Source organism: Zeus faber, assembly GCF_960531495.2.
Source record: "Zeus faber genome assembly, chromosome: 18".
NCBI lineage: Eukaryota > Metazoa > Chordata > Actinopteri > Zeiformes > Zeidae > Zeus > Zeus faber.
The window spans coordinates 28,926,794-28,941,793 of record NC_137210.1 but is presented as its reverse complement, the minus strand read 5'-3'; the positions used below and the strand labels follow the sequence as shown (position 1 = coordinate 28,941,793).

Below are 15,000 nucleotides of genomic sequence, written 5' to 3'. Positions count from 1 at the left end.
TGAAGTTAAGAGGGTGTTATGGTGTAGCTTAGGTGTTATGGTGTCTTTTATGTGGAGTTATAGTGTAGTTTAGGTGGTTTTATGGTCTAGTTTAGGTGGTTTTATGGTGTAGTTGAGGTGTCATAGTGCAGTGTAAGGGGTGTCATGGTGTCGTTTGTGTTATGGTGTAGTTTAGGTGGTGTTACGGTGTAGTTTAGGTGGTGTCATTGTGTAGTTTAGGGGGTGTTTAGGTGTACTCTACGTGAATTATGGTGTAGTTCAGGTGGTTTTAGGGTGTAGTTTAGGTGTCATAGTGCAGTGTAAGGGGTGTCATGGTGTAGTTTGTGTTATGGTGTAGTTTAGGTGGTGTCATTGTGTAGTTTAGGGGGTGTTTAGGTGTAGTTTATGTGGAGTTATGGTGTAGTTTAGGTGGTTTTAGGATGTAGTTTAGGTGGTTTTATGGTGTAGTCTAGGTGTCATAATGCAGTGTAATGGGTGTCATGGTGTAGTTTGTGTTATGGTGTAGTTTAGGGGCTGTTTTGGTGTAGTTTATGTGGTGTTATGATGTAGTGAAGGTGGTGTTAGGGTGTTGTTAAGGTGGTGTTATGGTGTAGTTTACGTGTTGTGGTGTAGTTTAGGTGGTGTTATGGTGTTATTTCACTGTAGTACTCCAGTTTAGTTACAGCTTCTGGACACTAGAGGGCGCCAAGAGACGGCAACTCTATTAACTGTGCTGTACCTTGTATGTTTATGGTTTATAAGAATGTCTCTCCTCCACCTTCCTCCTTCCTCCTCCATCTTTCTCCCCCTCCTTCCTCCTTCCTCCTCTCCCCTCCTCCTCCTCCCTCCTCCCCCTCTGCTCTCAGATGGAGCAGGTATCAGATGAGGAGGTGGAGCATGGAGCAGAGGAGGACAGTGATAAGGAGGACCAGGATTTGGATCAGATGTTTGGAGCTTGGCTGGGAGAGTTGGACAAGCTCACCAAGGTACAGTTACAACATGAGGGTGTTTACAATTATATATATACAGTATATATATATACACAGTATGTGTGTATATGTGTATATATATATATATATATATATATATATATATATATATACGTATATATACAGTCTGGCTGCACATCTTCTTGCTGGTTATTCACTCGTTACTGAATAAAACAATACACTGTCACACTGATCACAAAGTGCTTTATAACCAGTGTGACTAGTTGAACATACACTGCAGCATTTACATATGACTATTTACATTAATAACTGTCACTTTATTGATATAATAATAAAGTATTTACTGTTATTCACATGAAATTGTACATCTACCTAGAGGGTTAAATGCGATGCTGAATGGGACGTTGTGAGAGCAGACGGAGGCCCTGTGGCCGCCGGCGGCAACAGTGCTTACAAACATAATTACAGATGATTCAGAAACAAGGAACCTCTGATCGCAGCTGTTGACCAATCAGAACCCAGTATATTCCACAGAACCGTGACATCATTACTGTATATTTGTGACGTACGTTTTGAAGAGGAAGTTATTCAGTGTGCCTCCCTCTCTCCCTGCAGAGCCTGGATGACGGTCGCCCGGAGCAGCAGGAGGCTCCTCTGAGGCAGGAGACCAACATGGCCAACTTCTCCTACCGCTTCTCCATCTACAACATCAACGGTGACGCACCGCATGCAACATGGTTCCTTCTTCCCTGACATTGATGTTCCGGTGGTGATACTAAAAATGACAGTCCATCAGGGGCCCCTGCCGCCTCGGAATGGTTGGGCCCCGTGTTGAAGAAGCGCTGCCGTTGTGTTGCAGAGGCTCTGAACCAGGGCGACGCCGTGGACCTGGACGCTCTGATGGACGACCTCAGCTCCATAGAACAGGAGCTCGGCAGCACCAAGCACAGCAACGGCAACAGCCTGGCCAGACTGGGCCTGACCGACACCAAGGTACACACACACACACTGTAACACACACACACTGTAACACACACACACACACAAACACACTGTAACACACACACACTGTAACACACACACACACACACATACACACTGTAACACACACACACACACACACACTGTAACACACACACACACACACACACACACACACACTGTAACACACACACACACACACACACACACACTGTAACACACACACACACAAACACACTGTAACACACACACACACACACACTGTAACACACACACACACACAAACACACTGTAACACACACACACTGTAACACACACACACACACACACACTGTAACACACACACACACACACACACACACACTGTAACACACACACACACACACACACACACTGTAACACACACACACACAAACACACTGTAACACACACACACTGTAACACACACACACACTGTAACACACACACACACTGTAACACACACACACTGTAACACACACACACACACAAACACACTGTAACACACACACACTGTAACACACACACACACACACACTGTAACACACACACACACACACACACACTGTAACACACACACACACACACACACACACACTGTAACACACACACACACACACACACACACACACACACTGTAACACACACACACACACACTGTAACACACACACACACACTGTAACACACACACTGTAACACACACACACACTGTAACACACACACTGTAACACACACACACACTGTAACACACACACACACACACACACACACACTGTAACACACACACACTGTAACACACACACACACACACTGTAACACACACACTGTAACACACACACACTGTAACACACTCACTGTAACACACACACACACACACACACACTGTAACATACACACACACACTGTAACAAACACACACACACACACTGTAACACACACACACACACTGTAACACACACACACACACTGTAACACCCACACACACAACCACACACACACACACACACACTGTAACACACACACACACACACACACACACACACACACACACACACACACACACACACACACACACACACACACAAACTAGGGGTGTCCTCTCAGGTCCCTGTCAGGTCTGTTTTGGCCCCTGGCAGGTTCCTCTGGGGAGGCTCCTTTGTACTGATGACACTTGGCTCTGAATGGGATCCTGTCTCTCGCTCAGGTTTGCCAGAAGCCTCCTGCTGGCCGCAGCAGCAGGCAGCAGCCCGCGGGCGGCGCTGGTGGCAGTTCGGGTGGAGGCGGTGGCAGCGGAGCGAGCAGTAGCAGCAGCAGTTCTCGAGCCTCGCCTGCCGGCAGCGTCAGGGCCGCCGCCGGGCATCACGGGAGACCTCCGCTCGCCTCCAACTTTAGCCTGGACGACATCACGGCGCAGCTGGAGAAGGTCAGGAACACAGTTTTCCTGTTCCTGTTTTGCTGCCTCTTCCACTTTCAATATTGTTTTAATATTAATATTCATAAAAAAACACACTAATCCTCAGTCATTATGATGTTTATCAGGGCTCAACATTAATGGTTGCCCCGGGTAACCAGAGGTTGTGCGGCCCCCTCATTTATAAATGCATTTACAACAGTGGTTTGCTCCGTCAGGCCTCCGTCAGTATGGACAAAGCCGCTCGCCAAAGCTCCTCCCACTCACTAGGCTCCGCCCCTCCCTCGTCCTACACATCGGCCGCCGTGCGACGCCCAGGCTCCTCCCACCGGCAGCATCGCCGCACGGGGTCGGTGGGCACCGTCAGCGAGCACGAGGTCAGCGCTCCACCCTCCCCCGCCCGGCATTGTGACATCGCAGCGCTATGATGCTGCGTGGGGGGCGTGGCGTCTCCGCCCGAACGCACAAACCTTTCATTGTTTCACGTCGTCCCGAAAGCGAGATCTCACGAAAACTGAAAGTCAATCATGAAATATGAAAATATGATTTTATATTCCTCATCATAATATAGATCATATTTTATATTTGATTTCCCTTCAACCGTGTGAAATGTTACAGTTTTGCTCAGTTTTACAGGTGTTGTTACCTGGTGAAGCTGCTTTGGTTCTGATTCTCAGTCTTTTCATTTCCCTTCATCAACGTTCCTCGTCGGCTCCTCCTCCAGGTGCATTCCATCGCCCACTCCGCCCGCTCCTCCGTCACCTCGGGCGTTTCCGTGAACTCCGCCTCCTCCATGGACTCGCTGGACAGCGTGCTGCGCTCCGGCGAGTCGGACGGCCCGCCGCCGTCGGCCACGCCCCTGCCGGAGGGAGCCGCTCGGGGGCCGGCGAGCACGGAGGTACACGCCCACTTTGTTTCCCTCCTGTTGCCGTGGTTGCACTGGGCAGCAGCACAGACCAGCACAGCACCAGACAGATGGAAGGACAACATGTCCACTGTGTTACTGCAACTGGTCTGATGGCCTCCAGCTGGGTCTCATCTCTATGAAGGGAGGTCATGTTAGCTAGGCTAGCTGCTTCCATTAGCTAGGCTAGCTGCTTCCATTGGGTTCCACTGCTGAGGAGTTAGATTCAAGATTCAAGATTCAAGATTTTTATTTGTCACATACATATACATACTTCCATACATATATGCAGTGAAATGTAATGCAACGCACCGCACAGTTAGCATGAGGGTCCAACTGCTCACGCTCAGTGTCTGCCTCTCACGGGACATCTTAAAAGATAGCACACGCACATGCACACACACACACACACATACAAACGCACACCTACACACACACACACACAAACACACACGCACACACAAACACACACGCACGCACACGCACACCTACACACACACACACACACACACACATACAGACACATACACACACATAATGACACACTCACAAACACAAACACACATGCACACACATAATGACGGGCATACCTATACACACACATACATAATGACACACACACACACACACACGCACGCACACGCACACCTACACACACACACACACACACACATACAGACACATACACACACATAATGACACACTCACAAACACAAACACACATGCACACACATAATGACGGGCATACCTATACACACACATACATAATGACACACACACACACACACACATAATGACGGGCATACCTATACACACACATACATAATGACACACACACACACACACACACACACACACACACACACATACACATACACATACACACACATACACACACACACATACACACACACACACACACACACACACACACACATGCTCTTGGATTTGGTTGGTCAGACCTGAGCCAAAGGGCAAAGCTGACTTAAAGTGTGTGTGTGTGTGTGTCATCATGTGTGTGTGTGTGTGTGTGTGTGTGTGTGTGTGTGTGTGTGTCTGTGTGTGTGTGTGTGTGTGTGTGTGTGTGTCATCATGTGTCTGTGTGTGTGTGTGTGTGTGTGTGTGTCATCATGTGTGTGTGTGTGTGTGTCTGTGTGTGTGTGTGTGTGTGTGTGTGTCATTATATGTGTGTGTGTGTGCGTGTGTGTCATTATGTGTGTGTGTGTCATTATATATGTGTGTGTGTGTGTGTGTGTGTGTGTGTGTCATTATGTGTGTGTGTGTGTGTGTGTGTGTGTGTGTGTGTGTGTGTCATTATGTGTGTGTGTGTGTCATTATATGTGTGTGTGTGTGTGTGACCTAAATATTACTATTAATCTGTAGTTGAAGCAGAAAGCTAATGCTTTCTATAAAATGGTTTCTAGTGATAGAGAGAGGAGGGTGGGGAGGGAGGAGGAGAGGAGGGAAGTAAAAAGAGGAGGAGGAGGGAGGAGGAGAGGAGGGATGTTTGACTGAATATCTTCTGTCTCATGTTCTTGTGCCGTTGTGAATCAAAGTGACTGCATCGCACAGTGTTGTTGTTGTTGTTGTTGTTGTTGTTGGGGTGTCTCTATGTGGAGCTGATCATTTTATGAAGGAAACTTATTTGACTTCAGTGTTTTACCTGAACAGCAGAAAGCAGTGAGTTGAGCCACGTTCCCTTTCAACTCTGCAGCTTGGAGCTGACAGCGCTGAGCGTTCCAGTGGTAACTTAGCAACCGGTGAGGTGATGGTTAAAACTATAACAACAAGTTAACGAGCGACGATTTTGATGCATCGATGAATGAAATCAATGACGTGAGTTGGACGTTGGACGTTTGTTTCCGCTTGTCGCGCTCCAGGAGGGTTACCTGGTAGGAAGGTCGTCATTTCCGAGCTTCCTTGAATGCCCCATCAGAGCACAGTGAAGGTGCGTTTATGTTAAGTCAGGTATTTTCTGCTCCTCTTGTTGTGACCTTGTTTCCCAGGTCTCTGTAGGTTTTCACGAGAGCGCCGTCTCCATGGCGACCTGGCATTTTTACCCAGAATGCAGTGAGGCAGCAGTAAACTGTCTGGAGCGTCTCAGCGCTCAGAGCGTCTGTTGAAACGCTTTCTTGTTTGTTTGTTTGCTCTCGAAACGCATCATTGGTCTGTTTTCCTGTTTATCCACTGACCTGAGACCAGATCCCAGCAGCGCAGTCTGCCTTTCTTTCTTTCTTTCTTTCTTTCTTTCTTTCTTTCTTTCTTTCTTTCTTTCTTTACTTTAAGTAGATGTGTTAAGCGCACAAAATGGGGCATCCGCTGCACTTTGTAGTAAAACTCTGACGCTTAGCAGGGCTGGTTCTCAGCACTCTGAGTTGAGGATCCATGCCACGTGTGTGTGTGTGTGTGTGTGTGTGTGTGTGTGTGTGTGTGTGTGTGTGTGTGTGTGTGTGTGTGTGTGTGTGTCTGTGTGTGTGTGTGTGTGTGTGTGTGTGTGTGTGTGTGTGGGGACGGAGGTTTTACCTGTTGCTCGTTGATTGCTCCAACGGGCAACAGGCGTACAGCCACCTTGACCCTGGGCCCGATCACCTGGAGCCCAGACAGGTGTGGCTGCTTGAACCACACCCACCCCCGCACCACAGACACTTCATTCCTAAATATTTGAGGGAATCTGTCTGGTGCTACTGGTGAGACTGGGAGCCGCCCAGTACGACCACGCCCTGGGCCACGCCCTGCCGCCATCTCTCCATCCAATGAACGCTGTTTTTCTGACGATGTTGTTGTGATTTTATTTGAGTGTTTTTATGATGCTTCACTGCTCCTCACCCCACAGCAGCTCTACTAAAGCAGCAGATCAAAGCTCCTCCTTCCTGGTTCTTATTCTCCTTCTCTTATCTTTCTTCCTCTCCTCCCTCCTTCTCTCCATCCATCGCTCTTCTTTCTCCCCAATCATCTTTTCCTCCAACCCTTCAAATTTCTCTGTTTCTGTCTCTCGGTTTCCCGATGCTTCTATTCACTTTTTCTGTCTCTCCCTCCCTCTCTCCCTCTCTCTCTCTCTCTCTCTCTCTCTCTCTCTCTCTCTCTCTCTCTCTCTCTCCCTCTCTCTCTCTCTCTCTCTCTCTCTCTCTCTCTCTCTCTCTCAAGCACTCCTATCTGGACAGTGAGACGTCTCTGATTTTGAAAAACATTGCTGGAAAGCCGTCTCACCTCCTCACTCAGGTGATTTCCTCTCCTCCTTTTTCTCTTCCCCCTCTCGACTCTTCGCGGTCACCTTCTAACCCCCCCCCCCACGTGCACGAGCCAATCAGCTTCGGTCTCGCCTGCCTGCCTGCCCGTCTTCCCGTCTGCCTGCCTGCCCGTCTGCCTGCCTGCCTGCCTGCCTGCCTGCCTGCCTGCCTGCCTGCCCGTCTGTCTGTCTGTCTGTCTGTCTGTCTGTATGTTTGTTTGTCTGTATGTCTGTGTCTGCCTGCCTGCCTGTCTGTCTGTCTGTTTGTATGTTTGTCTGTGTTTGCCTGCCTATCTGCCTGCCTGTCTGTCTGTCTGTCTGTATGTCTGTGTTTGCCTGCCTATCTGCCTGCCTGCCTGCCTGCCTGTCTGTCTGTCTGTCTGTCTGTCTGTCTATCTGTCTGTCGGTCTGTCTGTCTGTCTGTCTGTCTCTGTGAAATCGAAACATAATTTGACATCAGATGGAGCTGGACTTGAGGTACACCCGGCCGACTGTTACAGTCATTGACAATGATTTGGGTGGTGCCTGTGGGGAGTTAGGGTGAAGCTGGACCTGTCTCTGGCATGAGGCGGAGCACCACCTGCTGAACACGCCTGGAATGTTCATCCCTGACACCCGTGTAGAAAAGCATCATGGTCTGCTTCCATGTGCTGTGGGCATCCTGCGTCCCTGTGTTTCACTACCAAGGTGGGATGGATGTGGGGACGAGAGAAGAAGCAAAGGTGGGGCGGCAGAACACCGTCGCCCGACGCAGACGCAGCGTTCCGGGGCTTCACAACAAATCAGACACCGAGTAGCGCTGGAGCCTTTCTCCTGTTTCGAGGGCCCGTTTGGCCCGTCCACATTAAAGCTCACAAACTTCACCAATTGAACCAGGAGTCCACGTTGAGGGCTTTAAACCACGCCTACCAGCTTCATCCACCAGGTCAATACTACACACATTTATTGGAGGCGTTCCTCATCCCCCAGTCAGTTCCAGCTTCTCCGCATCTGGCTTCCTGTTTGGTAACTCTGGGTGTTGTTACCTGGTTCACTGAGTACAGTACCGCCCTCGCCCCGTTGATTCTTATTTCCAGTCTGGTTCTTCCGACGCCGAGCGCATGGCGCATGGCGCATGGCGCTGCAGGTAAGGCTCCTGTGTCTCTGGACGCTGCATCGCCGCCGACTCATCAGATCCTGAGGCGACCGCTAACCCGTATTTATTTATTCACATTAGACTGGAGGATTGTGGGTTTGTCGGGTCGTTTCAACGTCCGTGTGTCCGACCAGGACATTGTTTTGTCTTTGAAGACCAAACCTGTATGGCTTTTACAGCACGGCTACCCGTGTCTAATAAGGTTTCCCCTTTCCGCCGTGCATCAGCACAATGGACGCCCGTCCTGTCAAACGCAGCGTATTATACTGTATACCACCTAATAACTGTCATGTCCTGCTATAGCATCGGCCTCTCTGCTTCCATTGCAGCCTGGCCGGGCTGGAAGGGGGCAGCCTCCCTCATCGAGGTTTTGTCCTGGGTTTTTCTGGGGGCGTTTTCTTGTCCGGGTGGAGGTGACGGAGGGGGAGACTGGGCCGATGCTGTTGATTTCTATGTGAAATGTGAAGCTTGTGAAGCTCTTTGAGACTCTGCTGTGATCGAGGGCTGAGGGAAATAAACTGGCCACAGACCTTCAAGGCAGGCGGACCGGAGCCCATAGTGCCACGGACCGCTGACCCAATCAGATGCCGCCGTCAGCCGTGTAGGCAGGTGTGTCATATTGTCATGAGAAATATGTAGAAATATCACTGACTCCATCCTTATTCTTTGACAGATTATAGATTTGATTCAGCCTTTGACACATCACCCCGGGGCTCTAAAGCGGTGAAAAAAGAGCACCTTTGAGTTCTGAGTGAAGGTAATACTGGTGAGGAGCTCAAAGCAGCGCTTACCGGATGTTAAGTCAGGAGCCTCTTGGTGTCAGATGAAAACACATCTGTCCTCGTGATGGGAGTGGAGGAGCGGCTTGGCTGCTGCTGACCACGGTGTGGTTCCTCTTGGCCTGGAGCTCCTGTCAAACACCTCGTTTCATCTGGCAAAATAGTAAATACTAAGTTAGTCGGCTGCTGTCATTGGGAGCTGCGGTTCTGTCCGGTTTGTCTGGTGGTATTTCCTGGATTTCCCAACCGCCGTGTTCTTGAATCAGAAGTTGAGGACGGGGGCCTCCAGATGAGGCTTCCGTACCCCTTGAGGAGACCAACCCAGCAGACACTGTGACTGTTTCCTCCATCCACGGCACTGTTTCAATGTCTCGGGGCTTCAAGTTCTCGGGTCAGAACCTCGTGTCCGAGCTCCTTTCTGTCCCAAATTCTTTTCTGTCCTCAGCGCAGCTTCAGTGGCTGCGTTGGTGCCCGAGGAGCCGCGCTGGGTCCCGCTGGGGGAGCCCGGCATGGGGCCTGGCTACCTCCACCCGGGCCCCGTGCTATGCTCCCCCGGCGGGGCCCACCGATGAGATGATTTTGTTTGAGTATTTCTGGCTCCCCCCTGAAGGGCCGGTCTGGTAGCAGCCTCTCGCTGTGTCCAGATCTTCCTGTTATTTGGGGCCTTTTCTATTTCATCCAACACTGCTGAGCTGTGCTGGAGCTGTCCAAGCCTTCAGGGTCAGGTTGACTTATCGTCTCTGTTTGGATCCAGAAATACCCGACCGGACCCGACTCACGTCAGGGTCTCTGAGGGGAGAGAGTTTATTTCCCTGGTCCAATAGGGCTTGGGTCCAAATTCAGAGATGCATTGACAACTCTTCATGGAGTTCTGCATAAATGGGACAAAGTGCACAGTGACGCTGGGTTTCCATCCGGTGTGATTCTCTGCGAAGCTGCTCCCAGAGGCCGCTCGTCTTTTACTGATTTCACTGATGAAAGTGTTATCGGCTCAGGCGAACGCCTTGCTCTTCTGTGTGTGTGTGTGTGTGTGTGTGTGTGTGTGTGTGTGTGTGTGTGTGTGTGTGTGTTTTAATGTCGCTCAGAGGGTTAGTAGGCCTCGCTCTGATTGGATGGTGTCGCCCTGATTTGATTGGATGAAGAAGGGCTGAGGTTATTGATTGGATGTACGGTCAGAGGAATGTGCTGGATCAGAGGAGATTATCAGGCGGGGGTGGGGGCTGTGTTTTCCCCTGGCAACACACACACACACACACACACACACACACACACACACACACACACACACACATGCACTATTAAAAACACATGCATTTATATTATAAGGCGCTGCATGATTTTGAATGCAGATTAGGGTGCCGGGGTGCTGGGGTCGGGCCGGGGCTAATTCCTGCATCAGTCCCAGATTACAGTCAGATGAGGGGTGTGGGGGTCCGTCTAAATCCAGATGCAGTAATGAGGTGGTTTAATTATCTGCCATGATGACATTAGAGTGTGTGTGTGTGTGTGTGTGTGTGTGTGTGTGTGTGTGTGTGTGTGTGTGTGTGTGTGTGTGTGTGTGTGTGTGTGTGTGTGTGTGTGTGTGTTTCTGGGGTGTGTGTGTGTGTTTCTGTGGCGTGAAAAATAAGGAGTTATATTTTGAATTTATTAGACAAGTATTTAAAATGTGATGAGATGTAAAGTCAAGAAGCAGATATTGTGGTAGATATTACTAGTATGCAATTATAATATATTAATATATGTATGTAATACTTTTAAGATTAGGCCAGCAAACTCTGTCAATAAATTATTTAAATAACAAACATCAGATGGTAAACTAAAAAGATGACAGTGATTCTCATTATGTATAAAACGTCAATATATAGATATAGAATCAATACATCTATCTATTCCTCTCAAATTCATAATCAAAGGTCCTTTATTGGCATTAAAATCACGGGAACAATATTGCCTAAAAACAATAGCAATGAAGTCAAACTATATTCAAGATTCAAGAGATTCAAGAGGTTTATTTGTCACATACATATACATACTTTCATACATATTCATACTTTCATACATATACATACTTTCATACATATTCATACTTTCATACATATACATACTTTCATACATATACATACTTTCATACATATTCATACTTTCATACATATACATACTTTCATACATATTCATACTTTCATACATATACATACTTTCATACATATACATACTTTCATACATATATGCAGTGAAATGTCAATTATTCCATTCATTCAAGTAATATATAAATAAATATAATAAATGTAAATAAATGAAAATATATTTGTATATATATGTACATACATATATGTATATATATATATATATATATATAAATATATATATATATATATATATATATATATACAGTATATATATTATAAGGGCATCTCTCCCTGCCCCCATCCTCTACATCTTTAAAGGGAGTTGGTTTTGCTCCTGCTCCTGATGCTAATTTTAGCTGCAGCTGCATGTAGGTCAGAGAGGGAAGAGAATTAACATCTGTAACATCTGGAGAAAGTACATCTGTCTGTCTCTCTATCTGTCTGTCTCTCTCTCTGTCTGTCTGTCTGTCTGTCTTTTCATTTAATAAAATAATACAAGGTCAAGTTTATTTACATACTGTAGCACAATAAGAAAACAGGTGTTTACTAAATTGCCGCACCACAACGGTGGAAGAGGTGCGTACATGGTTTCAGTGCACAGCATTTAAGGCAGAATGCAGGCACACAAATACAAAACAGCCAGTCAAGCACAGTCGTGTTCAAGGGGGTAAAAGTGGGTTTTAAGATGGTTTTTGAAGATGGCAGTTGATTCAGTCGGTCTAATGCTGTCTGGCAGATTGGTCCACGGTTTTGCTGCACTTTCTGAAAAAGCCCGGTCCCCGTACGATTTCAGATGGGACCGCGGCTCGGCTAATTGTCCTTCCTCTGACCAAGGGGTCTACCTGTATGGTAAGGTCCTAAGGGGTCTAGCATTATGTAAGGACCTGAGTGGTCTAGCATTATGATAAGGACCTACTAGTATGGTAAGGTCCTAAGGGGTTTACCAGTATGGTAAGATTCCAACGGGTCTACCCGTATAGTAAGGTCCTAAGGGGTCTACCAGTATGCAAGGACCTGAGTGGTCAACCATTATAGTGAGGACCTTAGAGGTCTACCATTATGGTGAGGACCTTAGAGGTCTACCATTATGGTAAGGACCTGACTGGTCTACCATTATGGTGAGGACCTTAGAGGGCTACCAGCATGTAAGGGCCTGCAGGGTCTAGCATTATTATAAAGACCTGAGGGGTCTACCAGTATGTAAGGACCTTAGGGCTCCTTCCATACTCCAGAACTCCAGAAGCTGGACTTCAGGATTTGAGTGGGATATATTTGAGTGCCGTCAGTGTAACAGTGAAAGTAAATGTTATAATTCTGAATAATTTTGCCTCTTGGAAGCGTAGATAGAGAGAACGATGTGGGGCCCAATATTGAGCCGTGGGGGACACCAGGTGATACGACGGCGCAAGCGGGAGCTTGAGTTGCTTACGGAGACTGAGAAACTTGTATGAGAGAAATAAGAGCGGAACAAATTTTGGGATTCACCAGAGATGTTGATGCAGTCTCTCAGCTGGTTGATCAGTGTGCTGTGATCTGCACAGTGAGAAGGTCGTTTCGCCAAGTCCAAGGGTTGGAGTTCTACCAGAAATCAGGATCCTTTTACCTGTGGACAGGCGTGTGGCCAGGAGGAGCCTGAATTCCCCCTTAAGCATCTCAGTCTGTTGCTTTCTTGTGTCAGATGATCTAATGTGCACAATGATCCTGGTGCACTAGTGTTGGGTGGTGTTGTAGTGCCATGGGTAACTGTTCCAGGATGTCTGACATGCAGGCTCCAGGAAAACAGTAGTTGTGGTCCCTCAGTCACAACGGAGTTGCCCAGGTCGATGGGTTGAAGAGGAAGCGCAGCGAGGCTGAGATGGACCGGATGGGTTGTGGGATCTGCTGGACTGAGGACGCCAAGATCTAGTTGTTCCAGGGCTGAATTTGGACACATCAGGAGCAGGGACGACAGGGGTCGCAGTAGCGGGGCCGGGCCCTGGAGGAGCAGCTGAGGCGTCAGGAAGACCAGCAGGAGGTGGAGGCTGGGTGGGCTCAGATGTGTGGAGGAGGAGGTGACTTCCCACTGTCCTGGTAAGGTGGTGGTCCAGGCCCTGAGGAATACCTTCCCCGATGTGAGCTTACCCTGAGCAGCGATCCAGAGCTCTGGGGCGGATGTAGATGTGGCGGAGCAGACGGGTTCTTCCGTTGAGGTCCCAGCATGGGAGCTGGACTCTGTGGACATGAACAGCTTCACAGGGGATCGAACCCCCAACTCTGCTGTGTTGGCGCTAACAAGCTGGTGGGACAGTTAATCTGTACTCTGCTGCGCTAGCAGGCTAATGCTAATAGCAGCCTAATGCAGGACATTATAAAGCAGCTGCTTGTGTGTGTGACTGCCTAAAGCCCCCCCCCCCCAAGCCAATAAGCTTACAACCTGACACTTACGGACAGATAAATAGACAGACAGATAGACAGACAGACAGACACACAGATAGATAGATAGACAGACAGACAGACAGACAGACAGACAGACAGTCAGACGGATAGATGGATGATAGATAGAGTGATATGTGGTTTGATGGATGAAAATCCCACTGATGTGAAACAGAAAGGGGCAGATGGAGATAAAGGGATGATCATTTTATCATCAGGCTCATCCCTCCACCCTCCACCCTCCTCCTTCACTCGTCCCTGCACCCTCCACCCTCCTCCTTCACTCCTCCCTCCACCCTCCACCCTCTACCCTCCTCCTTTACTCCTCCCTCACTTCTCCCTCCGTCAGTGACACAGCCAGACAGGGAGCGACCGTTCTTCACCTCTGACAGGAGAACAACGCCCGGACCACCACCCTCTTTCTGTGTGTGTGTGTGTGTGTGTGTGTGTGTACTTGTGTGTGTGTGTGTGTGTGTGTGTGTGTGTGTGTGTGTGTGTGTGCGCGTGCGTGGGTATGTGTGTGTGTGTGTGTGTGTGTGTGTGTGTGTGTGTGTGTGTGTGTGTGTGTGTTGCAGAGCAGAGTGAGACTCCACTGACGTTGGAATATTTGGATTATACTTTGGAGAATTCTACCTCTGGACTTTGAGATTACTACTACTACTACTGCACTACTTGTACTAGTACTGCAACTACTGCCACAACTAATAGTAGTATTATTAATACTATACTACCACTAGGACTACTACTACTACTACTACTACTACACTACCACTATAACTACTATAGTTACTATTTTACTACTGCTGCTATTGTATTGTTACCGCTTCTACACTACTAGTACTACTGTTCCTACCACTGCTACTATACCATGGACTAAAATAAGATAAACATACACATTTAACATTAGACTGTAGAGGTGTGGCCAGACAGACAGACAGACAGACAGACAGACAGACAGTGTGGTCAGACAGGTTTTTCTTTCTGACACGCTCTTATTTTGTAGTAGTTTGAAACGGGATGTAGAGCCGTGTGATTGGCCTGGACGCCGTGTGGACTGATGCATTGTGGGACGTGTAGT

The 15,000-nt window shown here is 48.1% G+C and overlaps 1 protein-coding gene across 1 annotated transcript in view; it reads left to right on the top strand.

Moving 5' to 3' along the window:
• Positions 1-15,000, top strand: part of LOC307244140 (ras-associated and pleckstrin homology domains-containing protein 1-like) — a 54,139-nt gene that overhangs the window by 23,734 nt on the left and 15,405 nt on the right. The window contains 7 exon segments of the mRNA XM_080019195.1: positions 846-965; positions 1,545-1,644; positions 1,789-1,922; positions 3,134-3,352; positions 3,559-3,717; positions 4,065-4,238; positions 7,389-7,463. Of these exon segments, the coding sequence (XP_079875321.1) occupies positions 846-965; positions 1,545-1,644; positions 1,789-1,922; positions 3,134-3,352; positions 3,559-3,717; positions 4,065-4,238; positions 7,389-7,463 (981 nt within the window).